At 50.7% G+C, this 27659-nt stretch overlaps 15 protein-coding genes across 15 annotated transcripts; 5 read left to right on the forward strand and 10 right to left on the reverse strand.

The window, feature by feature from the left end:
- Positions 1-20: 20 nt before the first annotated feature.
- Positions 21-1745, reverse strand: APUU_80018A (uncharacterized protein; the record flags this gene model as incomplete). Its single annotated transcript, XM_041696252.1, has 1 exon — positions 21-1745. One exon carries the CDS (start codon positions 1743-1745, stop codon positions 21-23), a length of 1725 nt encoding a protein of 574 aa, XP_041561901.1.
- A 1432-nt stretch (positions 1746-3177) lies between these two features.
- APUU_80019A (glycoside hydrolase family protein) lies at positions 3178-4167 on the reverse strand (the record flags this gene model as incomplete). The annotated part of the gene is made up of 1 exon (XM_041696253.1): positions 3178-4167. The coding sequence occupies one exon, from the start codon at positions 4165-4167 to the stop codon at positions 3178-3180; it is 990 nt and encodes a 329-aa protein (XP_041561902.1).
- A 1044-nt stretch (positions 4168-5211) lies between these two features.
- APUU_80020A (uncharacterized protein) lies at positions 5212-5559 on the reverse strand (the record flags this gene model as incomplete). The annotated part of the gene is made up of 1 exon (XM_041696254.1): positions 5212-5559. One exon carries the CDS (start codon positions 5557-5559, stop codon positions 5212-5214), a length of 348 nt encoding a protein of 115 aa, XP_041561903.1.
- A 45-nt stretch (positions 5560-5604) lies between these two features.
- On the reverse strand, positions 5605-6086 carry APUU_80021A (uncharacterized protein; the record flags this gene model as incomplete). Its single annotated transcript, XM_041696255.1, has 2 exons — positions 5605-5769; positions 5826-6086. The coding sequence occupies 2 exons, from the start codon at positions 6084-6086 to the stop codon at positions 5605-5607; spliced, it is 426 nt and encodes a 141-aa protein (XP_041561904.1).
- Positions 6087-6990: 904 nt separating this feature from the next.
- On the forward strand, positions 6991-7377 carry APUU_80022S (uncharacterized protein; the record flags this gene model as incomplete). Its single annotated transcript, XM_041696256.1, has 1 exon — positions 6991-7377. The coding sequence occupies one exon, from the start codon at positions 6991-6993 to the stop codon at positions 7375-7377; it is 387 nt and encodes a 128-aa protein (XP_041561905.1).
- Positions 7378-7754: 377 nt separating this feature from the next.
- On the forward strand, positions 7755-8357 carry APUU_80023S (uncharacterized protein; the record flags this gene model as incomplete). The annotated part of the gene is made up of 1 exon (XM_041696258.1): positions 7755-8357. The coding sequence occupies one exon, from the start codon at positions 7755-7757 to the stop codon at positions 8355-8357; it is 603 nt and encodes a 200-aa protein (XP_041561906.1).
- Positions 8358-8724: 367 nt separating this feature from the next.
- Positions 8725-9087, forward strand: APUU_80024S (uncharacterized protein; the record flags this gene model as incomplete). Its single annotated transcript, XM_041696259.1, has 1 exon — positions 8725-9087. The coding sequence occupies one exon, from the start codon at positions 8725-8727 to the stop codon at positions 9085-9087; it is 363 nt and encodes a 120-aa protein (XP_041561907.1).
- A 314-nt stretch (positions 9088-9401) lies between these two features.
- On the reverse strand, positions 9402-11656 carry APUU_80025A (M3 family metallopeptidase; the record flags this gene model as incomplete). The annotated part of the gene is made up of 3 exons (XM_041696260.1): positions 9402-9594; positions 9647-10287; positions 10340-11656. 3 exons carry the CDS (start codon positions 11654-11656, stop codon positions 9402-9404), a joined length of 2151 nt encoding a protein of 716 aa, XP_041561908.1.
- Positions 11657-12078: 422 nt separating this feature from the next.
- On the reverse strand, positions 12079-13610 carry APUU_80026A (uncharacterized protein; the record flags this gene model as incomplete). The annotated part of the gene is made up of 5 exons (XM_041696261.1): positions 12079-12484; positions 12554-12676; positions 12741-12899; positions 12954-13506; positions 13553-13610. The coding sequence occupies 5 exons, from the start codon at positions 13608-13610 to the stop codon at positions 12079-12081; spliced, it is 1299 nt and encodes a 432-aa protein (XP_041561909.1).
- A 1187-nt stretch (positions 13611-14797) lies between these two features.
- On the reverse strand, positions 14798-15872 carry APUU_80027A (uncharacterized protein; the record flags this gene model as incomplete). The annotated part of the gene is made up of 4 exons (XM_041696262.1): positions 14798-14954; positions 15005-15361; positions 15408-15518; positions 15574-15872. 4 exons carry the CDS (start codon positions 15870-15872, stop codon positions 14798-14800), a joined length of 924 nt encoding a protein of 307 aa, XP_041561910.1.
- A 377-nt stretch (positions 15873-16249) lies between these two features.
- APUU_80028A (chitin deacetylase) lies at positions 16250-17068 on the reverse strand (the record flags this gene model as incomplete). The annotated part of the gene is made up of 3 exons (XM_041696263.1): positions 16250-16302; positions 16352-16716; positions 16779-17068. 3 exons carry the CDS (start codon positions 17066-17068, stop codon positions 16250-16252), a joined length of 708 nt encoding a protein of 235 aa, XP_041561911.1.
- Positions 17069-18390: 1322 nt separating this feature from the next.
- Positions 18391-19993, reverse strand: APUU_80029A (Zn(II)2Cys6 transcription factor domain-containing protein; the record flags this gene model as incomplete). Its single annotated transcript, XM_041696264.1, has 2 exons — positions 18391-19879; positions 19932-19993. 2 exons carry the CDS (start codon positions 19991-19993, stop codon positions 18391-18393), a joined length of 1551 nt encoding a protein of 516 aa, XP_041561912.1.
- Positions 19994-21085: 1092 nt separating this feature from the next.
- Positions 21086-23250, forward strand: APUU_80030S (Zn(II)2Cys6 transcription factor; the record flags this gene model as incomplete). The annotated part of the gene is made up of 6 exons (XM_041696265.1): positions 21086-21255; positions 21311-22151; positions 22199-22352; positions 22397-22577; positions 22621-22788; positions 22836-23250. The coding sequence occupies 6 exons, from the start codon at positions 21086-21088 to the stop codon at positions 23248-23250; spliced, it is 1929 nt and encodes a 642-aa protein (XP_041561913.1).
- A 78-nt stretch (positions 23251-23328) lies between these two features.
- APUU_80031A (uncharacterized protein) lies at positions 23329-25288 on the reverse strand (the record flags this gene model as incomplete). The annotated part of the gene is made up of 11 exons (XM_041696266.1): positions 23329-23612; positions 23708-23993; positions 24040-24072; positions 24121-24337; positions 24394-24531; positions 24578-24608; positions 24661-24681; positions 24734-24802; positions 24854-24963; positions 25011-25080; positions 25126-25288. The coding sequence occupies 11 exons, from the start codon at positions 25286-25288 to the stop codon at positions 23329-23331; spliced, it is 1422 nt and encodes a 473-aa protein (XP_041561914.1).
- A 425-nt stretch (positions 25289-25713) lies between these two features.
- APUU_80032S (uncharacterized protein) lies at positions 25714-27603 on the forward strand (the record flags this gene model as incomplete). Its single annotated transcript, XM_041696267.1, has 3 exons — positions 25714-25833; positions 25882-26095; positions 26144-27603. The coding sequence occupies 3 exons, from the start codon at positions 25714-25716 to the stop codon at positions 27601-27603; spliced, it is 1794 nt and encodes a 597-aa protein (XP_041561915.1).
- Positions 27604-27659: the final 56 nt, after the last annotated feature.

A 27659-nucleotide genomic window follows, 5' to 3' on the forward strand; every position in this document is an offset into this window, starting at 1 on the left:
CTGTATCTCTCACTATTAGTTTAGTCCCACTCAAGAATAATAGTATCCCACATAGCACCCTTCCATTGCTCGGTAGCTGTGGTGGTAAACTCGATTGAGTTCGAGCCTTGCTTGATGATGCCCGGCTCAATCGTGTACTCTAGAAACCGCCAAACTCCAGCCACAGGGGAAGAGCGGTAGAGGGCGCTATCAGACTCAAGACCTTGGATCTGGCCTATCTGAACATCATTATTGACCGTGATATCTATGTAGCATCTGGCAGCGTAGGAGGCAAGGGCAACAGTAAGGCGAGCACCGGCATTCTCGTCGGGCTCGCCCTCAAGTTCGAAGTTGATTACCCACTGGCCGTCGTTGCTTAGGACGTAGTGCCAGTCTTCTGTTGAAGAGCTGCCGAGGTTGAATGTTAAGTTTGCAGGTGCGTCATCGGTGAGCCCATGCTCGTACGGACCGCAACCACCGGAGAACTCACAGGGGAGACGATCGAGGGTGCCGATCTGCCATATCTTTGTACGATTCTGGGTCTCCCATGTATAAACCCCAAGGTCAAGTTCGCCCTCTTGCTCGGTAACTTCAATGTCCCACTGAGTGAAGTTGGTAGTGATATCACCTACGGGCGATCCTTCACCTGGCCAAGCATACAGACCATATTTGCCAGTTCGTACATTCTCGAAAGTAAAATATCCATCCTCATCAGTACTGGTTCGATAGTAGTACCCGGTATACTGGTCAAGAGTGGACAACGCGTCGCTGTTATCCCCCAAAAACACACTGACTGTGTCACCAACCCGATTATCCGAGGTGGTAATGCGGCCGGTGACTGATCCAGCACGGCTTTGGTACGCCGCAGAAATGTCAGCATTGGGAAACTCGTATGGCCAAGCGGCAATCTCCTGCTCGGATCTTTCCTCCACATCGGACAGGGTGCCGTCATTGAGATACCAGAGCCACGGACCCCACATGTGACCCTTTCCGTAGGTTCGGTTGATATCGAACTGGTAATGACCGCCACCAAACATATTCAACTGCGCAATATCGCCAGTCTGAGCCTCCATGTGGACCATGAGTTCCTGCTTCAGTTGGTCTCCATTGACGTACTCATGGGAAGGCTGGATGAACCAGCTACCCACATCATCTCCGTAAACGCCCCAGAACTTTGCTTCTGGTACATTTATCTGAGTTGCCCAGTCATACTTGCTTATGTATGTCCCATTGGAGAGCTCAACGGTTGAGTCCTGAACTTCTTTGCCGGAATAATAGAGGTCCCACGTGGGCAGCTGCTCGTCCTTGCGATATGTATGGCCACTGTGAAAAGTTTCGTTGCTGAGTCGGTGAATAACACGCATATCGTTGACACCCCCTGGGAGATTCGTATTGATCCAGTACTGATATGCGCCGGCGAAGTCACGAAAAATTACCCAGTGGAAGCGCGCAACGTCGTTGGTAAACTGAATATCTATCCAGTCGTCTCCGGCGTCGACAATCTCAGGGTCCAGCCAGGGGAATCCATCGCTGTCAACGTAGGAGAGATAGAAACCGGTAGCATCGTCGACTAAGTCCTTTCCATTGTAGTAAATGGGCCGGGCATACTGTCCTGACAAAGTGGCGTTCCAGATCGAGTTGCCGATAATGAAGGTCTCATCGTCAACGATTTCGAGGAAGGGAGCATCTGAGCCAGTTGGGAGATCAATTGAGAGAACTGACGAAGCCCCCAAGAGGGAAATAAGCAGGTAAAGGATGGATGCCATCAGTCCGATTATAGTATGTTTCGAGCTACAGAATAGAAACGATAGCAATCCCAGATGCCTATTCTTATACCCGAAGTTTGTCGCCCTCAGCAGGTCTTACTTCGTTTCACTATGTTGTACTAATCCTGTTTCCACTGTTTTCTTCCTGCAGGATTTCTTGCATCGAATGAATGACACCCCCTATTTCCCCGCAAATTTTACCGACCAGCGTGTCAAAGATGTCATATCACTGCCACTCTGGGAACCAGACGCGTGGTAGGTACGGCCGAAGATGTACCGAGTGGGATACTAATCAAGGTAGGTACGTGCTGTTAGTGGTCTATGTAGACAAACAATTTAATGAATCGTCGGGAGAATACGTGAACTCGGGATTTCCGACTCTCCACAAATAAGTCTGCAAAACGTAAACTATCCGGCTATCCTTAGTTAATTTGATTTATCTGAGTTTTGGACAAGAAGGATATCTTGCTCTATGGCATTCCGTATTGTGGGAGAGCTATAATATCCTGCCAAATATGGGACTGTTACTCAAAAACGAGTGGTATAACCGATAAATTAACCCTATACAATACCCTGTCTTCAAATAACTGAAATCAGATAGTAGGGACATCAGAGTTGTCACTGTAATAAGATGTCCAACCTCGGTACAATCCCGACTTAATTAGAGCTTTGTCACGCCACTAACTCTCTGAGACAAGCATGTATATCCTTTATTGAAAATGTAAGGTCCATTACTCAACAAAACCAGGCCTCTTTCTCAGTACAAATCTCCTAAGTAATAGATTCTCTCAATGACATCGTATGTCCCTAGAGTATCACCTATGGTACTCTATATTCTTTCCAGGCCGCCATAGTTTGGGCTGCCCTTCGCAAGCAATACACTTCAACTAACCTCTACTCAAGTCTGGAGGTAATTCGGTGAGTTACAACGCACCATGATGGGGTGTATAATATTACACGGAGGTCTAGTAGTTCAATTCTGGACATTCATTTGTCAATACCCAATGCAACCTTGTTGATGTTAAGGTGAAATATCTGGCTGTGGTGTGTATGTAGCAGGTACTGCTGCCTATCTTCGTTGGGGTCAGTACCTACCAGGCAAGCAAGGTCTTCATGCTCTTTAGATGACAGGTCATTCATGGTTTTACCGTACTCTTAGAAATGCTGGACGACATTAACATCAGCCGCCCACAAGCTTATTCAAGGATGTTATCACAAGGAATGGGAACCAGGACAACTTTTAGATTTTTCTAGTTCCCTAGTGCCAAATTCGACCATGTTTATGATTGCTTCTCTATCAGGTGGCTAGATCAACAGTTATGAGTCCGAGGACTCACTCTTAAATCTCCATTTCCCCCAGCTTATCGAACGTAAAGCTAGCCAACCCATGGTCAATATTATGAGAAACGATACGTCCCCATTCCAACCACAATCAAAAGAATCCCAATTTCTTCTCATATGTTTTCCACTTCTCACCAATCGGCTGAATAAAAGTCGAGCTCCGCGCACCCTCACCCATCTCCTGCACCCCATTACTCAAATAAAGAGGCGTCATCTCCCCATCATCACTAAAGAAAAGCTTCGGCCTCTCCCGGCGCTGTAGCGTCCGAATTGACCCGTCTGTAAAGTTGACTGTTGAATTAAATGCCTCCTGCGACTTGAAATGCCACGGCCCTGTCAATTCTCTTGCATAGACATGCACCCCGACCCTCGGCCACTGTTGTCGATTATTTTCTACCAGGTCAATCATCCAGTGATCGAGCGCATGCCAGTGTCCGCGCTTATCACGCCATAAAAATGTGTCCTCGGTCCAGGTTGGGGACCATTCGCTCGTGTTCCACTTTTGAGTATGGATCAACTTGTATTCATCGTCCCATTTGTCAGCTAGGTAGATTGCATTATCCTCAACGCCCAGAGCAATCTTGCTAGTACGGTGTTTGGGAGTCCAGAGCGGCCAGGGGGAGGGGTTTGTTGATTGTGGCTCGAGAGAGCTCAGGATCATCTTGAAGGGGGTCCAGGGTCCCTCGATGCTGTCTGCGCTTGAAACGGAGATATTATTCGGCCATTGTTGATAAGTAAGGCTCTCGCACATATCGGGTTTATGGGCATCAACACCGATAGCGTATAGGAGGTATTTTTTGTCCGCGGGGCTCCAAAGGATATAAGGGTTATGGCGGAAAGGCTCGCTAACTGCATCCGCATAGTGATATGGCCCCTGCGGCCCGTTTCTAGATTCCGCGCGAATAATATAAGAATGCGGTCTCCAGCCAGATAGACCACATCCATCAGCGAATTGCGAGGTGAAGAGATGGAACAGTTTATGGTCATGCGGATCCTGTAGAACCTGCCCGCCCCAGGACGCATTTCCATAGGGCCCAAAGTAACTAGGGTCCACCACATCAGTGTGGTTATAGCCGTTCATTTTGGTGGCAGGCGCAAGATCTAGGCGGCCGCAGTCATCGCCAAACCAGCCCGGATCACATTTGCAGACTTTGTGTCTGGGATTGCTTGAGTGGCTGTTCGTCGGTGCCCGGAGACAGACACCATTTAGACTGCAGTGCTCGTCGGTTTCGCAAGCTTGGGTAGTTCCGAGGACGGCAAGGCCGGCTGCTAAGATATTTGCAAGTCGCATGGCCATAGGTGATAGAGGCCACGAGCAGAATGGGAGTTGCGAGGGAGTGAATGGGCTCTGTCAATTCACGTATTCAATGCTGTATCTTTCTCTCTCTTTATATAATAGAATTCTGGAAGGGAGAGTTCAACTCGGTTCAAACTCATACCGTACCGGAATTATCTGGCCGTCTTGGCTGAACTTAACAATTACATTGTCGAGTGCAGGTCCCCGTGGGGAACATCCATAGGCGAATCTGAAGGGGTCTATGAGTTTACGGGGCATCTCTATCGGCCCATTGAAGAATGAGGGATTCTGCGGAGAAAGAGACTGCTCCAACACTAGGCTAACTCTGGAGGAGATGTTCACTTGACGAACTGTGATTGTCTGCACGAGTCAGAAAGAATGGTCGGGAAATTAGATCGGTTAATTTAGGGTAATACTAATTGTATACGACTTGGGTATTTACACAAATAGCCGTGGAACTCCCCAACTCTACCACATATATCCCCGATATCTGACTCGGGTAAAAAAGAGCCAGTGCCATACTATGTAGACTTGGAATATTATGGGTTAGGGCTAGATATTGGCAATCACGAATATAGCCGATTGCTGATACACGGGCCCATGTCTTGCATGTACTTGTATATTATGCCTATCTAAGCACGCTACATCTATCATTTGACGCCAGACACATTACGTCCACAACTTTTGAAAACTAGGGCCAAAAGCCGTGGTTGGTAAGGATTACCGGGTTGATTAGACAGAAAGCAAATATAGTATCAATGTTCCCACGGAGCACCAGCCATTTATCCCGATTTTTTGCTGTATCCCGGCTGTGGAACCCACCATCACTCATATTCTTGCACGTTCTTCATCAGTCAGGTTGTGGGCGTTGCGTGCAAACTCTGTCTCAGTCTGCTGTCCAATATCAATGGAACCCTCAAGGTACATCAGGCCGCCTCCTTCCAGAGAGACATCGCGGGTGGGTACCCACGCTGTCAGACTGGTAGGTGGGCCAGCGCGGAGATAAATCTGGTCAAAGTGTACCGGTGTGAGCTCGCTGTCTGGAACGAATGCTCGCAACATAGTGCGCTGAAGCAGGTGAGGCTTCTCCCAGCCGGTGAAACGGCTGATAAAGTCGCGAAGCTCCTGGTTGGCACAGGAGTCAAGATAGAACTGGGCTTCGTGGACGGATATCATCAGTTTGAGGTATTTCTCGCTTTCTTCGTCGTCTTTCAAGCCCAATTATCGCCGTAGATTGCCTGGTAGGAGATACTTTCTGCTGTTCTTGTGCGAGAATACGCCATCGACGGGCTTGCTCCCTTCCTGTAAAAGGCCGCTGGGCGGCATGTAATTGAAATATGCTTCACGATATATCGAAGAGGCTTCTTTCGAAATGCATCCTTTGACCTATCATTGTTCAATTAGCTTTGGCCACCAACATTTGAGAGTGCGGATTGCCATACAAATAAATAGCCATCTCGCTGGAAGCGTTTGTGCATAATCTCTAGTGGTGTATCAGCAGATGTCGGCTGGAGGTATCCCACATTCTCTGGATCCAATACCCCAAAGTTGGACTCCAAATTGAGGGACTTGAGATCAGCTAGACAACATTTTCCGTAGATGTCGTTTGAAGTGGCCTTCATATGTTCATCGTGCTGCCATTCGACGGGGGAATGAGACGTAGGGGCCTCAACAATAAAAGACGCCAGACGACCAGGAGCCATGATGTTCAAGTTCGTTTAAGAATGATTGAGAAAAAAAAGGTGTAGTTGGTGCCTTCATTTGTGAGACTGATATGGTTGACAAGGCGCGTAGGGGGGGGTTCCAGGAGCTCTATCTATATACTTCGACGAAACTCTTTATATCCTTGAATCAATGCAATTCTGCCAGACAAGACAAATCAGCCCATTTCAGCACTGTTCGTGAGATAGTGGTCTACAGCCGTCCATAACTTCGCCTACATTGCTGAAACAACTCCAGACGACACGGATTGTGCTACCTATATCCGTCCCCGTACCGTCAATTCCCCGTCTACAAGCGTCCCCCAGCACGACGAAAGGTCTCGGTCTCCGGCAATACGAGAACTGCTGGCGATCAAGGGACTTATATACCGCAAAGCCGGATGCCCGGCCTGCGGCAGTCAAGAAATCCTGACAGAGGACGCCGCTGTTGGTTTGCAAAGAGAACAAGAATCACTTCATGTTTTCCTGCTGCGGCGCGGCATCTGGATCACCTTGGCGCTGCAGGACATGACTCGATCTATCTTTCCTCGAGCTGGCTGAAACTTCTGAGCGAATGGAAGAGTTGAAACTGTTGGATCTGAATTCTAGAGCTCCAGTATCCACCCTGTTAACTGGACGCTGGGATAAGTTCCAACATTATACACTGTACTGTTACATCTCTGATTGGCTGGTCCCCCCACCATCTTATCTGATCGATCAGTGGCAAACAACCAGATCCTAGACAAATATGACTGGAGTGTATGATCTGTTCCTGTCTGATTGGAGCAAAGCCCTCTTTGTCCTGACTGTAATGGCGGGGCTGTGCGTGACTCCAGGCAACCGTTATAAAGATGGAATCTTCCACTACCTCAACAATCCCTGAATTATCATCAAAACCACCAAGACCATGGAGAATCAGGATAAAACTCCCGACACCGCGAACACTGCCTCCAATACTCCTGCCATCACCAGCGAAGGGCTTTCAGCCATGACCAAAGACGAACTCAATGACTTTGTTAATACACTGCCTCCCATTACCCGCTCCGTCGTACCAACGCTGATGGGCTGGCCAGCTTCAGGGGGTGTCTGGATCCTCAACCCAACCGAAGCCCAGCTAGCTCAAGTCAACCGGCTTCCGGTCATGACGGATATGGAGGAGTACTGTCGAGCTTTGGAACAAATCGGTGCTACTTTTTACAGCGATCCGAAACAATGCACGGAGGTTCAGGCTATAATAGCAGATGGTATAGATCTGCAACCTAAGCAGGCGTCACCGGAAAGGGAGAACCAGTGATTCCAAGCAGTGATTAAATCTAAAGCATCTGTATTGAACTGGGAGTGGAGGGCTGAATAAGAAAATAGGAATATTAAACCGACAGCATTGGGTTCCATCATTGAATTCACCAGCAGAACATGACAGCCAGCACCTCAGATAGAAATCGAGCAGATTGGGCAAGTTCTACTCCTAAAGAGGCGGACTACTAAGTAGCTCTGAAAGGTCTCCCAGTAACCCATCCTGGTGCATCGAGATGCAGGAGGCTCGTGTGGGTCCTTGGGGCTGTGCGTTCACACTATTATTTTACGTCGTCTGCCCCTTTATTTCTTGCTTCATTCTCCAACAATTGAATTTGATAAACCAAAATTTCATCGAAGCACGGCGAGTTGCCTATAATGAGCGTCTTAGCGGGTGCACCTTCTGAAGTCACTCAAAGCGACACCCACTATCCAAGAGACTCGTATGATGCTGTTGCCGCCCTTAAAATCCTCAAGCGGTGGTTGCCGGCCGAACTAGGCCTGGCCATTCTACATTATGCAGGGTATTGGCTTCGGTCTCGTGTAGCTAGACAAGCGAGTGTTCGTTTCTCAGAATCCCTGTGTCACGACGGATCCCCGTACCTGCTGTCAGAGCCCATAAAGGGCAAGCGATTCCCTGTTCAGCAGATCATAATCGACATTTGGAGCCACGACCAAGGCTGGAGTTCTTATCCGGAAGACCATGGTACATACAGAGGCTCGTGGACGTGGTTCGATCTCGGAATCCAAAGGCCACTGGGGAGGGGGGAGATTGCAATGGATCTTCCACCACTAGTCACAAATGTACATGCAAGCTCGGAGACCAGGCATCATCAGGTCGTGTATCAGAGACATGAGCAGCTCTGGATGGGCAATCTTCAGGCAGGAGACCGGATCTCGATTGCTCCACGAGCGCGTTTTCCTGGCTGGGTGAATTTCACGGAGGGAGCTTCGATTGAGATTTATACCGATCTGTTTTGACATGCAGCCTTGGATGGGTATTGACATATTCGGCTTAATAGATAGCGAAAATACTGTTTGGTGGTGCACCGTATTACGTCCTAAAAACCGTATAGCAGCACGCATTGCATCCGTGTTGTCAATCTCTGCCATCTAGCCCGTATTCGTAAGCGTATTTATCTAGATAGCCTGGAGACATCAACTGTGGTGGACGACAGTGGCCGGCGTATGCGTATGTACTAGCTACTTCGTATACGCTACTTGGGACGCCTGATCTATACACAACTATATAAACCATCATGTCCTCCTGAGATAATGCTCTTCAACAGTCCATCATCTCACAACAGCTCCAACAACCCGTCAATCTCTCCACAATTAACTATTCAAAATGCAGTACCTCACTCTTCTGAGCACGTTCGCCGCCATCCAAGGCGCTCTCGCAGGCGGAGTCTCGGTCTTTACCGGGCCCGACTGTACAGGCAAGCAGACCAACATCCACTTCGACTCCAACAGCATCGTCCCCAACATCCCCGCCTTCGAGTCCTACAGAGAGAATGGATACGGGGCGCATGGACAGAGGATCCAGTTCTGGACCCAGCCCGGCACTGGACAGCAATGCGGAGGTGAATACCTGTACGACACCTGGGCCTACGGCGGCGACTACTTCCAGTCCCAGAAGTGCTACGACATCGGGGCGCACCCAGACTCCCGCTGGCTGAAGGCTCGCTGCATCAAGACCGTTGCTGCGTAAGCGCCAGTGTCTGAATGGGAAGGTTCGCAGTATTGGTAAGTTATTCCGTGCCTGTGTCTACACGGATACTCACTCGGTGCAGGACATTCCCATAGCAAATGATGGAGGATTAGGGTGTGCTGGATGGGAGAAGATATGGCGGACGAGGGTTCGCGTAGCAATTCAACATTGCAAAACGACAAGTTTATACCGGATTACTTTTGAATAGATTATTGAAACCATGCTTTGAAATACGTGTCTTGCGAAGTCGCCGTAGTGATGAGCAGTGTTCCTTTTTCATGCATTTGAAGATAGTTACTGATCTATCGACTAAACTAAGCCAATCCCATCTCTTTGTAGAATGCATCTGTCTTCGGGGGTCGACCCAGGAAGTCAATCAACGTCTGCATCTCATCCTGGCTGCCACCCTTTTCGAGGACCTTATACCGGTATTGACGACCAGCAGTGGGGTTCATGGGGTCGGATTTGAAAACTGTATAGAACATGTCCGTTGAATAGACTTGCGAGCTGTACGAGGTCAGACGTGGCCGGGCGAGGCAGAATATTCCATAAAACTTACCTTAGGTAGCCGTAGTAGCCAGCATCATAGCCTCCCATCAAATGACCAAAGGTGGCCTGGCCGTTGCCCCAGTCGTCGCCCAAACCCAGAACCTCGGGTCCGTCAATCTGCGTGATTTCTTTGCGAAGTCTGTTGTATGTCGATGTGATTGGCAGTTCCTTGATTTTCTCGTGACTCTCGGGCTCGTGGATCGTCATGTCAAAGATGCCAAAGTGGAGCTGACGCAGGTTAAACAAAGCATCGTTGACATGCTTCGCACGGATGAGATTGGCGATCACCTCGTCGGGGATCTTCTCCGACGGCTCTGCCTGTCCGTTTGCCTGCTCCTTCCATGCTGCCAGATACTCTGGGGACAGTGTCGAATAGTGCTTGCTCAGCGACTTGAGATGTGGCGGGTCCCAGCACCAGTTCTCGAGCATCTGGCTAGGAGCCTCGACAAAGTCGCGAACCGTGCTGGTTCCGTGGAACCTCGAGTATATGGTCTTCGAAACTAGATTGTGGATACCGTGACCTAGCTCATGGAACAGAGTGACAACCTCTTCATGCTTGAGAAGACTGGGTTTCTTTGGAGTCGGCTTCGTAAAGTTACACACCAACGCAGTGGCCGGGTAGCGACGCTTGCCCTCCGCATCAATATACCCCTACAGCGAACAGTTAGTCTCAAGGGATTCCTCTCCAACTGGAGCAACTTACGGGTTGAAGGTTAAAGTTGGCGGCATGGCCATACTTGCCAGGGCGAGGGAACAGATCCAGGTAAAGATAGCCAACAAAGCTGCCACCCTCACCCTCGTCGTCCCACACACTAAAGATCTGGACGTCCTCATGCCACACGATATCACTCCCCTTGCCGCTGGTGGCGACTTGATCACGGTCCTTGCCGGTGATCTCCACAAAGACAAGGCCAAACAGCTGCTCGAAGATCTTCAGCATGCCATCGATCGTGTTCTGAAGTGGAAAGTACTCGGCAATGAGCTGGTGGTCCAGAGAGTAATCTTTTTCCACCATCAGACGATCGTAGAAGCGGTGGTCCCAGAGGTAGTAGCCACCGTCGAATTTCTCACCACGAGAGGCGACATCGCTCTTCTTGAGTTCCTGGAGCTGGGCAATTTCTTTCCGGCCACCATCCGTCAGACGGGCACGTAGATCTGCCAGAAAGTCGTCCACCGTCTTCGGGGTCTTGGCCATCTTATCTTCGATCCGGAACGCGGCATGGCTTGGGTATCCGAGCAGGCGAGCGGCCTCATCACGCAAGACAATCGCCTCCTGGAAGAGCGGCACATTTTGGTTGCACTTATTCTCGTTTTGAATCATGACCTGCTTGCGGGTCTCGGGATTCTTTGCATACTTCATCGTGGGGAAAAGATCGGGGTACTTGAAGGTCAACCGGAGCTTACCCTCGTTCTCGCCCTCTCCTTTCTTCAGGCCCGAGACGACATCCTCCGGCACGCCGTCGAGCTCTTCCGGTGTAAACCAGATGCCTCCGTCCTCCTCGTTCAGGTTCTTCCCGAACTCAATGCTGATCAAGCTGAGTCGTTTCTTGATCTCCTTGAAGCGGTCGCGCTGAGGTCCGGCTGGGAGACCCAGGCCGTTTCGGATGAAGCTCTGGTGCTCCTTCTCCAGCAGTCGGCGGGATTCCGGGTCCAGGCTCTCGTTCTTCTTCAGCACTGCATCGACGAGCTTGAAGATATCCTCACGCATCGCCGACTCGATAAAGAAATCGTCCATCAGTTCCTCCGCTTTGGAGGACGTGTCCCTCAGCTTCTGTTCAGTCGAGACAGCCTGGTAAAAGCCGAGGATGTGGGATTCGAGAGCCATGACGTTTTCATCGTGGGCCAAAGGTTTCAGCACGGACGCAAAGCTGGCACTGTCCGGGGAAGTGTTTGCGACGATTCCATCCTGAATCTTGCGAGATGTTTCAACTAGGCGTTTGGCATCGTTCAGGATCGATTCGGCGGTGGCAGTGAAGAGTGGGGGGGGCTGGGGCGGACGACGCAGGTGCTCGGGGGCCATGCTGGCAGTCGTGAGAGGGTGACGATAAACGGTTATGAAAGAGGGACTGCCGAACCTTGCACCACGGAAATGGCCCAGGACTGAGGCAAGTCGAGCAATTGGGGCGTGGGTGGAGAGCGACAGGAAGGGAGCCACGGTGACGAGGAGGCTGACGCAGAGGACAAGGAGGGGGAGGAGGAAAGGGCGGAAGTTCGGAAGGGGAATGGTGAAAAGACGCAGAGATGCCTGATGGAGGGATTAACGAGTTGAGTGGGAATTGGGCAGCTTGAAGAGCAACGAGTTGTTGGCAACAACAGTGCGGAGGAAGCGGGGAGTTACGTTCATACAGCAGTGCTGATTAGTCATCGTGTATTATCCACGTATAAAGTATGCATAGGATATGCACATATCTCAATTTTATACTTGAATGGACACTACACTGACTACACCATGGAACCTGCACCCATAGCCACAAGTAGTGCTGTCAGTAGATCTACCTGTGATGGCGATGGGAAGGACCCCCCATTTCCAGGGACGCTTTCTGAATCGTCACTTGTCTCTGCATCCGAAGTGCCGCTGGGCTCTTGATTACCAGGCTTAGTTGAGCTGTCGCCACTGCCAGTGGTGCTGGTCGGCTCATTCGCGATAGTAGTAGTGCTATTAGCATCGGCTTGGTTGTTATCTTCCGGAAGATCCTTGCGAAAGCACCTCCAGTACCAGCTGCTCTCGTGCCCTGGTGGACCGTGGCTGGGAATGGCCTCCCACAGCTTGACAAGAGTTTCATTGCAGGGCCTTATGGCTCTTGCGATGTCCACAGAGCCTAGATCAACCATTTTGGGAAATTCAACACTAGTTAACAAGGGTAACAGGTCAGTGTGGAGGAGCTAGCAGCAGTCTTGGTATAATTAGATGCAGTACCTCTTGATTTGCCCCCACAGCCACACGTAAAAGGCGGTTTCTATAGTCGAGTATATTTCAAGCGGCATGTCAGTGTTGAACTCGATGCCTGTGGCGGTTTCTCCAAGAGCAGGGAGGCTTATCCTGTGAAAAAGAGAAAGGAGAGTCAGATCATATCTCCCCAGTCATAGAAATAGGGCCACTGTACCGGGATATATTGCCATATACCTGTGTCGACGCGCCTATGGTATACAGCTTGGGGAATTCAACCTCAATCTGAGTCTCGATGTTGAGTCGGAGGCCCTGGGAGAAATCTCGTTCAGGAGTGTCAGTGTCGCCCGCTGTTTCGAGCTCAGGCACCGAGATGCTTGAAAACAGATAATTAGTGAAGTATATGGAATACGAGATAGAGATAACGAACCTTGCCACCTTTCCCTCGACCGTGAACTGGGACGTTGTCTTCAGTGCCGGAAGGTCAACCACCAGCGAGGGTATCTCGTCGCCATCAGAGAAAACATCATCCCCTCGAACAAAGTAGAATCCTAGTTCTCCGGTGACCGTCTCCAATGAGGAGAGGACGATGCTCTTCCAACCACCCTTGAATCCAATATTATCGGCCTCTTTTAATGTCCCAAGCTCGACCTCTCCATCGGGGGAGGACGGGCCTAGGAGGAGCTCACCGGCATGTTCGAGGTTGCCTAGATTCACGGCTGCAACTCGGTGCACGGTGATTGCGCCAGCATTGACGAGATCAGGGAGGTCCAATATGCCTAGATTCCCTGGAGGCGCATCCTCTGAAGTTGAAATGTTGCCGACAAAATCAGTAACACCCTCGAGAACGAAGTCGCCTGAATAGTCGCTATCGATGGCGATATTTCCGGTAATCGTCGTACAGCCATCACGAAGACTATCCAGATCTTCGGGGCTGGACACGGTGAGGATCTCCTCAATGATGCATTCTCGAGCTGATACGCCTGGATGACGTGTTGGCAGGAGATTGCAATCATAGAAATAACATACCAAGAGATAAACTCGAAAGGGCCAGGGTAAACCCTATGCCGAGGTGATATGGTACCATTATAACGATCGCCAGATGCGTATCTGCAAAAGGAAGAGGCTTGGATAATTGGATCCCTTTTAAATACAACCAGATTCATCAGACGCCCGACGCCAGCCTTCTGCTCTGAAACCTTTCCAATCTCGAAGAACTGGAAAGTCGCTGAATTACTGGGCTGATTGGCTCATTCGACATGCTGTCGAGTGCCCAGGCTGCTAGGACGAACTACGAGCTGGCACAGCCCTGAAAGTGGAGGCACCAGAGCCAGTCATCCATGGGCTTGTTCTGATCGATGGGTCTTGCAAAATGAGCTAATCTGGTTCCGTGAACTGTCTATTGGAACTGATAAATAATCGGATCCATGCTCCAAGCGGAGTGTTCAGCGTGAATGCCCCATTTCGCCGCACGGCGCTATCCAAGTCGGTTACCTACTCTGGAAGAAATTCACTAGGAATGCACATATAAATGAATCCATTGTACAGCTAGAACGGCTGTTTCTTCACCTCGGAGGTGAGGACAAGCGAAGGATGCTGCGCAAGAGTTTCCAGAAGGCTAGCCTCGAGCCCCCACAAGTCTGGGCTCGAGGACGTTAAGCCGCCTGCTGTGGACATATCAGACGATCTGCTCCGAAGGCCTGATATGCCTCCATGGTGGTATATACTTTCCAGTATGTCCTGTATTTTTTGGGTCGCCTTCGATAGCAACACCTAGATAGGATCTTCCTCGCAAGCTATGGCGCCGTTTTGGATCTTGGGGTTACTTTGGGTTATGTCGTGATGGTGATGGCCGGAGTAGTCGGTGCAGTCGGCGTAGTCGCAGTAGCTGGAGCTCACGGTGTGGGGGCTTAATGCTTTGAATACGCGTCATATGTGACTAACAACACCTTCACTCCCTCTGTGTCGGCCGAGCATCGATGCTAATACAACGGTTGTGAGGCAGAAGTTGTGTTGTTGTTGTTGTTGATTCTCGCGTCGGCGCGTTGGTCACGTGGTGTCCACATGCTGCTGTATACAATCAAGTCTACAGAGTAGCTATTCATCAAGTCTGAAATTGTCTGTTAGGGTGTATTAAAGGTTTAATTTGCTTTTCTTGTTTTGTTTCGTTTTCAATGTTCGGGGTCAAGAACAGAACTGGTGTTGCAAGTTTACATGAAACATCACTGCCTAAGATATATATGGACTATGATATACAGTAACAGCTCGGCACCCTCATAGCTTAGAACCCTTGTCCTGCTTTACAGTCTGTTTTACAGCAGTGCTCGTCTCTGACCACCAGGGATACATTGCAGAGTCAACCTCCCCGGGATGCGGTGCAAATACAGGGTTCCGCTTGTCCAGGAACGACTGGACGCCCTCTTTATAATCGCTGTGTACGGTCAGCCTTCGCTTCAAGCCCGGGGTATGTATTCAGCTTACCTCTGATTGATCATATGATGGAATACCCGAGATTCAAGAAGATGAGACTCCTCCGGTGACCGTGGACATTCCCACAGCAATGCCCGGCTCATTGACGACGCCAGAGGACTAACATTGTCCGCCATCTCCACTGCGAGTTCAACAGCACGAGGTAGAACCTGGCCCTGCTCTGGAAGAACCTCTGTGAAGAGATCACCGAAATGCTGCGCAGAGGGTGGGAATACTTTCCCTGTCGTGATCAAATGCATTGCGCGCGAGAAGCCGACAAGACGAGGGAGGAAATACGAAGCACACGACTCGACTGTCAGACCGCGGCGTGTGAAGACAAAGCCATATTTACTCTTTTCATGGCAGATACTTCATATATATTAGCAGGTTGCTTTTGAGTATCTGGCAGACATACCGGATGGCAGCTGGCAGGGTCATTGTCATGCCGACGCCCACAGCAGACCCCTGGAGGGCAACGATGGTAGGCTTTGCACACCGATGCATCGCCAGTGTCACTTTTCCACCACTGAAGATGTACCATTAGCTTGTCCTCGTACGGAGTAGCCCCGGCTCCTACATACATGTCTCTAAAGTCCGCCGCCCTGCCTTTGCCGTCTCCGAAGCCCACGGACAGATCGGACCCGGCGCAGAACATCTTCCCAGCCCCAGTCAGTACAACTGCCCTAACACGGCTGTCATGATGAAACATCTGGAATGCCCGTGTGAGGCTATCCGCCATGGACGGTGTAAAGGCATTGAATTTCTCTGGGCGGTTCAGGGTCACCACCACTACCGCGGTCGCATTTGGGGCGTTGGGAGGGTGATGAGAGATTTTAATATGGTCCAGGGCGAGACCTTCATACGAGTTTGGAATCTCCATTGCGATGCATTGTGGGAAGAATGTTTCTGTGGGTGTATGGACTATATAGCTGTCAAGCACATGGGACTCCTCGGCTGCGGTCTCTCTCGGCAAACTTCGGCCCAGCTACACCCGGCAGATCCAGCTGTCTTATAACAAGTTATATTGCTCGATATGATTTCGATATGATTTATAAGGATAGGTATTGGTTTAGTGGCAGGCAGTCCAGCCTGTCGTGGCTGACAACATTAAAGGATTGTATTAGGAGGCCAGTAAGTATAGCTGGCCACGATTAGGATTAAAGAAGGAATTTCCACCGAATACGGAGTGCAGTGAGTATCATCACCATATTAGACATCACCATATTAGAAGCAAGCAGCAGTAAGGATGGCATCCCCCTACCTATACCATTCGTCCAAGGGGTCTCCAAGGCACTCTCCAACCGTGACAGCTATTATCATTAGCAGGCGTCTCATAACCTTCAATTCACAAGGACATACCTCTAAGCCCCCGGCTTTCAGCCTCCTGCAGCATCTCCTCCGCGAGTTTGTAGACTGTCCAGTAGTGGATGTCGTGCGACAGCACAATGCTCCCGCCTGCATCCAGCTCGGTGACGAACTTGTCGAAGCTGACCTCGATCTGGCTCTCGTCGTTGTTCTCGTAGTCCTTGGTGTCAATACTCGCCGTGATCACCTTGTAGCCGAGACGGCCCAATACCTCGAGTACATGGCCGTCGGTGTCGAAATATGGCGGGCGCATGTAGGTTGGCCTTTCCTCGATGGACTGCTCGAGAACGTCGTCAAGCCGGTTCATCTGATCTTCAATTTGCGCATCGCTCAAACCGATGAGGCTGGGGTGGTCGTAACTATCAAGCAAACAAGGGTCAGTCAAAAAAGTGTTGCCAACTGCGCGACATGGTATACATACGTGTGCGATCCGATCTGGTGGCTTTCGCTTTGCATGCGCTGGAGGAGACTAGCACTCTCACTTGCGGCGCTGCCGAGGACGAAGAAGGTGGCTTGAGCGTCGTAAGCCGCAAGGAGATCAAGCAGCTCACTGGTGTATTCGGATGGGCCGTCGTCAAAGGTCAAGGCTATCGTCCCTGGCTGAATGCACTCAGTGATGACCTGGCCTGTCGGCACATCTCTGGTCTTGAGGGGAGAGGAGAACGCAGTGGAGGCAAGAGCTGCCAGAACGAAAGTCACCGAGGAATGCATATTGGAAAATATATCCGATTGCTTTGCAGACTTGGAATGGATTGCAATGGAGAGCCACAGGAGGGGCAGTCGGAGTGGACTATATAGTATACAGGCCCCCCGCCAAGGTCCACCATATCTATGTGGATGTGAGCTGTCAAGGCCTTCCCTGCTGCGTCGGACAAATCACAATGTCCTTAAATTGGAGCTGCTAATTTCTGGGCCGCGATCAGGGCACTGTGAGAGCTGTTATTGCCGCATCCCTGGCAAATAACGGTGGCTGGAATGTTGGCTGTTGAAAACAATTGAGGTGCAAGCGGCAACCCCTTGGGCTGCCCCTTGATGGCTGAAACAATGTCCCAATCACACTCGTACAGAACGCGAAAGTTCAATAGTCAATACGAGTCAGCCTGATTCCTGTGGGCCGGAGAGAGCTGCCAGTGATCCGAGTGTTGTGCGGAAACGGCCGTGGTGGGTAATGATTCATGAACCGGTTGACAGGTCATCTCCATCTTGACTTGGCCAGAGCTCCAGCCTGTTAGATGATCATATCTCCTATCATGCATGCAAGGCCCAGCCGAAAAATACCCGACGATTGCGAATCACGCAAGGGATTCGATGCTCTCGACCGCTGCTCTTCCTCCATGCAGCCAAGCAAATCCTTCGCGGACGAAAACAGGCAAACAAAGAATCAGCAAACAAAAGCAATCAAGGAAATTGACAATTCAGCCGCAGCTGGCCTGAGCTGGCTGCATGGGCGGCCTTGACTCTTGGTGTGGTTGTCAGTGATCTGGCTGGGAATTGCCTGCCTATATTGGCAATTTCTCTTGGAGATAGCTGGCTAGCCCAGCCTTGCCAGGTCTTCTGGTGTAGAGGTCTAGCGTCTCAATTTTCTTAAGTGTATAACCCCCTCTAGCAGGATAAGATGGTGTTGTATACTAAAGACACGGTGTCTTCACTCGTGTGTAGATATCTATAATATGGGTAATATCGCATGGCTGAACCTAAACAAACCGCCTAAAAATTGGCTACACTGGGCAAGAATGTTGGATATTGTACAACCATGGATCACTCCCGGGCAGGCTGAATTGTGGTGATACTCTGTTGCGAATGGTCAGCATTTTTTTGCCTTCTCAATGCAATTTCCACTTTTTCGTTCTCATTCTTGCTATCCTGTTACGGATGGCGTTTCTACCTATCACTGCACACATCAAGGCAACCGGAGACGGCGCTCTTTACAAGGAATAATATCAGACGGAATGTCTAGGTGTTTATTGCATCGTGGCATAACGCTTCAAGAACACAGATGACCCATGTATGCTTCCAGTTTACAGATTTGTATACTATTCTGTCGGATCACCGCACGAAACCTGCATCCGGCTATACCCAATGTCCGCCTGTTTCCTCTCTGTAAAATAAGGCGACAGGGACACGATGCGTGCGGACGCCCCAATTTCCCCAGGAATATACTCAGAACCAGGCCTGAGCCCAGCCCTAGACTCTTCGAGACTGACAATCCGCTCTGCGATGCGCCCCGCCAGCTCAGTATCCCAAAGCCCTTCGCGGCGTCGGGAATGTAAAAGGAGATTAATGGCGTCATGGCGGACAGAGGAGTGGCGGCAGCGAGTAGCGCATATAAAAAGCGGAGTCACAATGCCCAAGGAGAGCGAGAATGTGGCCGTCGGTGCGCTCGAGCTGTTCCGTTGAAAATACTGTCGCGGTTCCTGCAATATATCTGTAGCCAGCGAGATTATTGTTGCGAATACTGGCACGTACTTGTCCCAGGCAAGCTCTGGAGGTGGCCAGTTCAGTTCGAAAAAGACCCGCATCAGCAGCCTCCAGACTTTCATTATCATGACAGTTGGGTCTGTCTGACTGTGGCACGAGTCAAGCCAGACTTCGAAAACGTGCAACCAATTTTCGAGGTCTCTCCGAATGCGCAAATAGCCCTCCTCTATCTGTCGAACTTGGCTAGTAGGGCGTTGATGTGAGAGGACCCCACAAGCCGATTCAAATCGCGTAAATCGATTGCACAAGAGTTGGAATGCCTTGAGCATCTCGCTTACATCAGAAGCCGGGCTTAGTGGGCTGATACTCGGGTGCGTGAAGGAGGACAGCATCGCAGGATGTAATTCCACATCAAGGGCCTCTTCACCCTTGAGTTCCAACACTTGGGTCTCCAGAATGCAAAATGGCAGCGCGATGGCCTCCAGTGGCAGTATCGAGTCTCTCTCAGGCAAGGACTGTTGTTGCTTGAGGATTTTGAGACCCGAAGTCGCATGGCGCACGGCATGCTTGTACTCACCTCGAAGGCACTCGAAACAGAAGAAGAAGATGCAGGCAATCAGGAACGTTTCGTCTCGCTGGACTGTCTCCGGTTGTATTGAAACCAACTCTCGGATGGCCCTATTGTAGTGAAATAGCATGAACTGTGCGTCGGTGCTGCTTGCCCGAGGGCCTCTCCCATTGAGGACAAAGGACCTATGGAGAGTCCCTATAGCGACGGCGATGCTCCTCAGGATGGGCTGGTGGTATGCCACGCGGAGTAGCTGAACGCCGATATCCGCAGTGAACGACTGAGTGGTGTTCTGGTGGAAGAATTCCAGAGCGCGATACTCGTCGTCATTGATGAGGTCCGGCGACTGGGGGGTCTGCCACATGCGAGTTGGCCTCGAAATGCCGGGGACATGCTGTACAATCCGCAGGCTGTTCGACGAGGCACCATCAGGGGCCTCTGGATCCAAAGTATCCCCGTAGCCATCACACCTTCTCCCTGCATTCTCGCATCTGCGACAAGTAGGTCTCGTCTCGTCGCATTTGACGCGGCGGGCCCTGCAGGTTCGTTAATAGCAAGCCCTAACGGGGGTACACTCCGGCAACTCACTTGCAAGTAATGCAACCATTGCGAGACCTGCCCGTGGGCACTCGGTCGCTGGAAGAATCCATGGTAAATATTCTCTTGATAGCTTGCTCATGGAGACCTCGGTTGAAATGCTGGTCTTGTACTGGCCGTACTCTGGGCCGTGGATAAGCCCATGCACTGCCCCCGAGTGAAGCCCAATTGCCCAGTTGCCATTATACCAGCCAAGCCCACCGGTGTTTAACGGACGAATACTTTCTGAACTCGAGGCTTCGCTTCGGGATCGCTTAGACTTCATCAGACCATGCGTTGGGTCCTGGTGGGACTTCCCAACAGCCCAGCATGCATGGGTGGATGGGAAGCGTTGCTGCAAGCACACCTAAGTCCTAGAAGGCAGACTATTAGTAAAACCAACACCTGGCAATGAGGCTCAGGACTGCGCTCACTATGATGTGGCATTTCATGGCCTCGTTCGGTTCCTATCGCAGGGCGCAGTTATCCTCCACCCCCATTCGATGATCATGGTAGAAAACACCAATTGTCCTCTCATACTCAACGGCACTGTTTTTAGACGGATTTATCAACACGCCTCGATGCTTTTCCCTCGGTATTATACACTGCCCCGTTGGTTATCGTTGCATGGAGTACGAAAAGCCTGAGCTTTGGGGGCGCAAATATTTCTGTACTCTGCTAATCGACCTAAGGAAGAGCTGTTAACTTCTGAAGAAATACGAAAGGACGGGAATGCCGATAGTATTCATTCGATTGATTAGTATTGTTCGCCATATTTCGACTGTGAATTGTGGCTTGTGCTGGTAAAATATATCTTCACATGCCTAGCAGAGTGGCCAACATTAGGGGATGTTGAAAGAAAGGGAGAATTCCACGATAATAACCATCACAGCCTCATACTGTTGTCCACAGCTGTTTGTCTAGCAGAAGATGTGGTGTACTGACCAGAGTCACCACCGGCGGTGGACCAGCGGCGATCGGAGACAACTCCGACATCTAAACGTCCAAACCCACCGGCCCACAGATGCCAATCCACGGAATTTAATTGGATAATCCACTGGATCTGAATCATACTTGGTGGGACTGTCGAGTGTGGGGGCGATGTGGTCGGTGCTGCCGAGTCACCACAAGATGCTTGAAATACCTTCATCCTCACAGGCGCAGCCATGTCGACAGCCCAGAGCTCTGCCCAGAAACGCAAAAAGCCTTCCTCGGCGTGTAAACGCTGCAAGGACCAGCATATCCGGTGTGATGCGGAGACGAAAGGGCTGCCCTGTTCGCACTGCCGGAGAGTGGGCAACTCTGACTGTCATATTGCAAAGACGAAAAGAACACGGTATCTCACTGTAGACATAGAGTTACTGAAGAATAGCGACTAACATAGACTGCAGAGGGAGCAATGGGCGATTCGCAACCAGCGAACTGGCCACTGAGTCCACCATCCAACCCGGCCAGACAACTCGCATATCAGATCGAGTTCCTCCATTCTCGATTGACTTTGAGGCACTGTGCAATAGCAATCGTCGACGACGGTATTTATCTAGCGATGGATCATCCAGCGGCCAAGATGGCCTGTATGCAAGCACGCGCCACCGTCAAGCGTCCGCACCTCCGATCTGGGGCGAGAGCTGGTATCTGTCATATGTGATCCAAACGACAAACAGCGACCAAGACTGCTTGTATCGGCCCATACAGGAAGACCAGGGGAACTCTGTGGTGGATCAGCCTCCACGCCGCAGTCACAGGTCGACAAGCACATCGCCGCACCCTCTACCTCCAGAGCTGGTGAATGATCTCCTGCGTGGCTACTTCGCCATATTCCACCCATTCTGTCCCATTCTAGACCGCGAGGCATTCCTCGCCTCCGTCAGCGACGGGTCGGTGTCCAAGGTCTTGCTTCGCTGTGTTCTTTTCATCGCCTCGATCCACTGCGATCTGAAGACTATACACCTCCTGGGGTATTCAGGACGTATAGAGGCAGAAGACGACCTTTTCAGTTCAGCAAAGGCTGCATTTGATTGCGAACAAGAAAGCGACCGCCTGGTGATGCTTCTGTGTTCATATCTCCTCCACTACTGGTCCGGATCTGCCAGCCAGAGCAGAGACTCGCTATGGTGGCTGGCTGGCACGATTCGCTCTGCGCAATGCCTGCAGATGCATCGCAAGTCTCAGCAAAGGAATGTCCAGCCAGAACGAGAGCGCATGTGGCGGCGCATCTGGTGGTTACTATACGTACGTTCTTCGATCTCTTGGATTCCCCTGCTAAGCCATTCAACCAGATTCGCGACAGACAAATATCGATTTCGCTGGGAAAGCCCATGATTATCCATGACTGTGACTGCGATGTTGAACTTCTCTCTGAGGATGACCTCAAGGGTGAATCCCCAGAAACAATTGCCTATGTACTGGCACAGGCCAGACTATCAATCGCAGGTTAGACCCTCAGTCTCAAGAAGAGCATTCCACTGACAGATCAGTCTCGAATGCACTGAGAACGCATTTCGCACCTTCAAGGGATGAGACCATGTCAGAAGCGACACTCATATTCGACTCTATATATACAGTGTTTTCAGCATGGGAATCGGGCCTCTCGCCTGGCCTACAGTGCCCTTCAACTGGCGATACTCAGCTCCCACTTATTCTAAACCTGAATTCCAAGTAAGTGAACATCCCTTAATGGAACAACACTGACTTCTGCCAGTTACTATCGCATAATCGTCCATCAGACGTTCCAACGCACGTTCCAAGACCTGCCAGCGCATTTGACTACCGCCAGCAACGATGTAATAATGGAGGCGGCCGAGCGGATTACATCTATGACTGAAGATGCTGTCACTCATCATAAAGGAAGCCACTTTCCCATGATCTGGTATGGTCCATTTCCCAGGATTAAAGATCTGGGCTGATGATATCCAGTGTATCAGCCATATTTGCAGCCATGACCGCGCAATTCACACACGCAAATGCCACAAACCACTCTAATATCAACAAGAATGCGCTACTGAGCTCCATCAAATACAAACTGCTCGCTTTGAAAGACTTCGAGGAATGCCACGTACTGGCAGGCTGGATCCGCCAGTTATTCTTCGACATGTTTGACCAACAACGTCGGCAGGACAAGGCTGGCCACAGTCCAGAGGCCGAACGCGAAGACTTAACCATTTCAAATTCAGAGACACTGTATACACTTGAAGACAACTCGATGGCACTCGACGTGGACAGCATTATTGCCGATATACCGCGCCAGGCCCCGTGGGAATTGCCCTACACGATGTCTAATGACAATATTCTGTGGCACAATTGGCTACTGGGCTATCAAGATGGGGGATGAGATATTTCAGCGACACTGCCGACCCTTGTTACTAGATAGATCTGTATACTACCAGTCTACCTACACGACAACAGAATACTACAAATTGTAGCGGAAAGTCGGCGCCTTGTCGCCCATCTCGAATATCCCATCCTGATTCTGGCTGGCCGTTGCTTGTCCACGGTCGCGTTTAGCATTAATCCTCCGACACAAGAAATAGTAGAGGACCACGGTTAGGAAGCCCAATGCTACAAATGCCAGCACCAAGGAGTGTCCGAGGCGATATCTGGGGGCGTCTGTTTTCTTGTAGAAATTGGACGCCGCCGCGCCTCCTAGACTTCCTATCCCAATCTGAATCGCCATCCCGACAGCGCGTTTCGTGGCTGGTGCGTAATTGTTAGACGACAAAGCCAGTAGGCCGGGTATAGCTAGACTTGATTAACATAATCCATGACTATCAACGCAGTTGTAGAGGTACCTGGGTAGCTGCCGCTCGCAGCGATAAAACATCCTGCGTATGTCAAGCCTGGGATGAACCGACTGGGGGCGACGGCGATGAGGAAGCCAACAAACACAGCGCCATAGCAAAAAAGTGTGAAGAGGCTCCTCTGGCCCATTCGGTCTGAGAAGTAGCCCACAGCAATACACGCTATGGAGGCAGCGGCGTAAACGGGGATGGTCAGCAGCTGCGCAATGGCGGAACTATATCCCAGGCCTTTTATGATTGTCGGAAGAAACAGCGAGAGTGCATACACAGCGACCGCCTGGACGTGTTAGCGATGCCTGAGTATCTTGGAGCAAATGCCTTACTACTCCCCAGTAACTGATTGTGTGCAGCCATGTCTAGGATATTGTGAGTCCCGCTGTGGTATCGAAAGGATGATAACTCACCTGCCAGTCCAGAACAGCTGCCATGAATTGCTTCCAATCAAAAGCACTCTTCTCCTCTAGCTGTCCCTCGCTAGGGCTCACTCGCGAGTCCGCCAACAGGTCGATGATGATAGCTTTCTCCCTATCCGACAGAAACGTCGCTGTAGCCGGCTCATCCCAGACCAGGAAGAAAGCCAGGACCGCGCAGACTACTGTCAGGAGTCCTTCTAGGATAAATCTATTCCAGATCAACTTCATGTCATGAATGCAAATAACAGGCAGTGAGGCACCGACATCCATCTCCATCCTTCCAGCCCTCCGACTCCATCCATCTTGCTGATACCAAAGGCCAGAAGACCAGAGAACGCCCCGGCCATTGAGGCAGACGCAAAGATCAGGGCGAGTCTGAACTGTGCATTTGCCCTTGGGTACCTGTCTACGTGAGCATTTCCACGCAATACAGACGGGATCAGCGTACCACAGAGAGACGTAAAATGCGAGACCGGGAACTGTATCGGGTTAATAACAATAACCGAGAGTCTGAATTGTATGGATACTAACAAAGACCTCCCTCTGCCAGTCCTGTAAATTGTCAGCTAGATAGTAAAAGATGGGTCAAAAGAGCGGTGCTCACCAAGAAAGAACCTCGCTGCTAATAAGCCGGAGTAATTCTGGACAATCCCTAGAAGAGTTGTCACAACACCTACATAATTAGATATCCAGGCTCAAGATCTCTGTTATTATGAGTTCTTACCCCAGGCCACCATGATGGAGGGCAACCAAATGCTGGGCTTGAACCTGACAAGCAGCAGATTGCAAAGCGGCTCGAAAAACGAGTACGGAAAGAAGAAGATTGTTAAACACCTGCGTCTGTTAATCAAGTCTCAGTGCAATATTTTGGCAAATCGTACCAATTATACTGGTTCCCAACGAGGTTCAAGTCGGTCGAAAGCCCTTGTATCTCGGCATTTCCGATGTTTCCTAGTCAAATTAGCGCTAGAAGTAGCACAATCGAAAGAAACAAACCTCGATCAAGGAAGCTGAGGAAATACAAGAGGGCCAGGATTGGAATCACACGCAGGTCGATCTTTCGCAGCAGCCGGCGCAACTCGGTAGGACAGGGTTGGTTGGCGGCTTCAACCTGTGAAGTCGCGATCTCCTGCGACAGGGTCTCTTTCTCGCAATCCATCTCGTTGGCTGTCCAGTCAGTCAAGACAGGGATACACGAGACAGGGAAGGAATTCACGAGGACTGGCAGCGCTGCAGTGGGCGCAGGCAGGTTTTAGCACTCGGGGGAGCACCGACTCACCCCCAGCCGCGGGGAGGGATGCGATGTGGAGGCGGGAACAGCCAGCCACTCGACTGCTCTGAACACATCGTCGGACTATTCCAGGACCAGACGCTCTGCGGAGAAAAAGAGCAGATCATTGAATTGCCAGTGGGCCTTCTGCACCAGCGCCGAGTCTGTGCTGCATTGCCGACCACCGCCGGTGGTGAATCTGGCGATGATCTGCATATACAAGAGATACTGCTATAAATGCGCCCATCTGGTTCACAGGATAATTAATTTGGTTACCAGGCTGTGCACATTGAAGAAAGAGAGATTTCACAAACATGGCCGAGTACGCTCGATTTCCTTGTCTGCCAGACGACGCAAAGCATGAGGATGGAACTCCAGCTCTCAATCGCCATTCCACCTTTATCACAAGAGGACATGACTTCCCTGCTGCTAAGGTAAGTTTACAACTCTGATGACAATAGACTGTCGTCTCACTCCACCAGGCTATGCTGTACGGTGCAGGAGTCCCCGACCCAGAGACAATGGCAAAGAGCCCACATGTCGGCATTGGATCTGTTTGGTGGGAAGGAAATCCGTGTAACATGCACCTGTTGGACCTGGGGAAGACGGTAAAAAAGGCAGTGCAGGAACAGGATATGGTTGCCTGGCAATATAATACAATCGGAGTCTCGGATGGCATCACAGTGGGCCACGAGGGTAAGTTGATTCAACACTCCACTGCCTCAAAACTCTGACACTCTGTAGGAATGCGATTCTCCCTGCAGTCGCGTGAAATCATCGCTGATAGCATCGAAACCGTCACCTGCGCTCAACACCACGACGCGTGCATCGCCGTCCCCGGCTGCGACAAGAACCTCCCTGGCGTGGTGATGGGAATCGCGAGGCACAACAGACCGTCGGTCGTTATATACGGGGGATCGATCCAGATTGGCTTCTCCCAAACCCTTCGCAAGCGTCTCAATCTGGGGTCAGCCTTCGAAGCAGCCGGTGCATATACGTACGACACCTTGCAGGACTTAGCAACCGAAGACAGCATTAAAGGCCTCCACGCCAAGGACGAGATAATGGACGATATTGAGCAACACACCTGTCCCACTGCTGGAGCCTGTGGAGGGATGTTTACTGCAAACACCATGGCCACGGCGATTGAGTCTCTCGGCCTGAGTCTGCCCGGCTCGGCCTCAACGCCTGCTTCCTCTCCTTCGAAAATGAGGGAGTGCGTAAAGGCCGCCGAGGCGATCAAGGTCTGTTTGGAGAGGAACATCAAGCCTTCTGAAATCCTAACTAAACGATCCTTTGAAAATGCTTTGGTCATGGTGATCGCCCTTGGAGGCAGTACTAACGCTGTTCTCCATCTGCTGGCCATGGCACGAACTGCAGGCGTCGACCTCACCCTTGACGATATCCAGAGCGTGAGCAATAGAATACCATTCATCGCCGACCTGGCTCCAAGCGGGAAATACCTCATGCCAGACCTGTATGAAATCGGCGGTGTCCCTTCAGTACAAAAGCTATTGATCGCCGCTGGGCTTCTCGACGGCGAAATACCCACTGTGACTGGGAGGAAGTTAGCAGAGAATGTTGCAGGATTTCCTTCACTTCCGCCTGATCAAGTTATAATCCGGCCTTTGAATAGTCCCATCAAGGAAACAGGCCATATTCAGATCCTGCGAGGAAACATCGCCCCGGGCGGCTCCGTGGCAAAGATTACCGGCAAAGAGGGAACGCGTTTTGTTGGTAGGGCCATGGTGTTTGACAAGGAGAGACATCTCAACCAGGCCCTGGTTAAGGGCGAGATTCCCCGTGGCGAGAATATCGTCATCGTGGTCCGGTATGAGGGACCCAAGGGAGGTCCAGGGATGCCGGAGCAACTCAAGGCAAGTGCCGCAATTATCGGAGCTAAGTTAACAAATATCGCCCTTATAACGGATGGGAGATATTCAGGGGCGAGCCATGGATTCATCGTGGGCCATATTGTTCCTGAGGCTGCGTCTGGGGGTCCTATCGCGGTGGTCCAGACAGGCGATGTCATCACAATCGATGCGGAGAAAAACCAGATCAGTATGAATGTTTCTGACGAGGAAATAAAATACCGACTGGACATCTGGAAACCCCCAAAGCCTGCTATAACTCGTGGTGCTCTGGGAAAATACTCCCGTCTGGTGGGTGATGCCTCCCATGGCGCAATGACCGATCTCTTCTAGACATACCAATGTACTTGGGTTTAGTCTCTGTTCTTTATAATAATCTAGTTGGCAGT

The sequence above is a fragment of the Aspergillus puulaauensis genome, chromosome 8 (assembly GCF_016861865.1).
Source record: "Aspergillus puulaauensis MK2 DNA, chromosome 8, nearly complete sequence".
Taxonomy (NCBI): Eukaryota; Fungi; Ascomycota; class Eurotiomycetes; order Eurotiales; family Aspergillaceae; genus Aspergillus; species Aspergillus puulaauensis.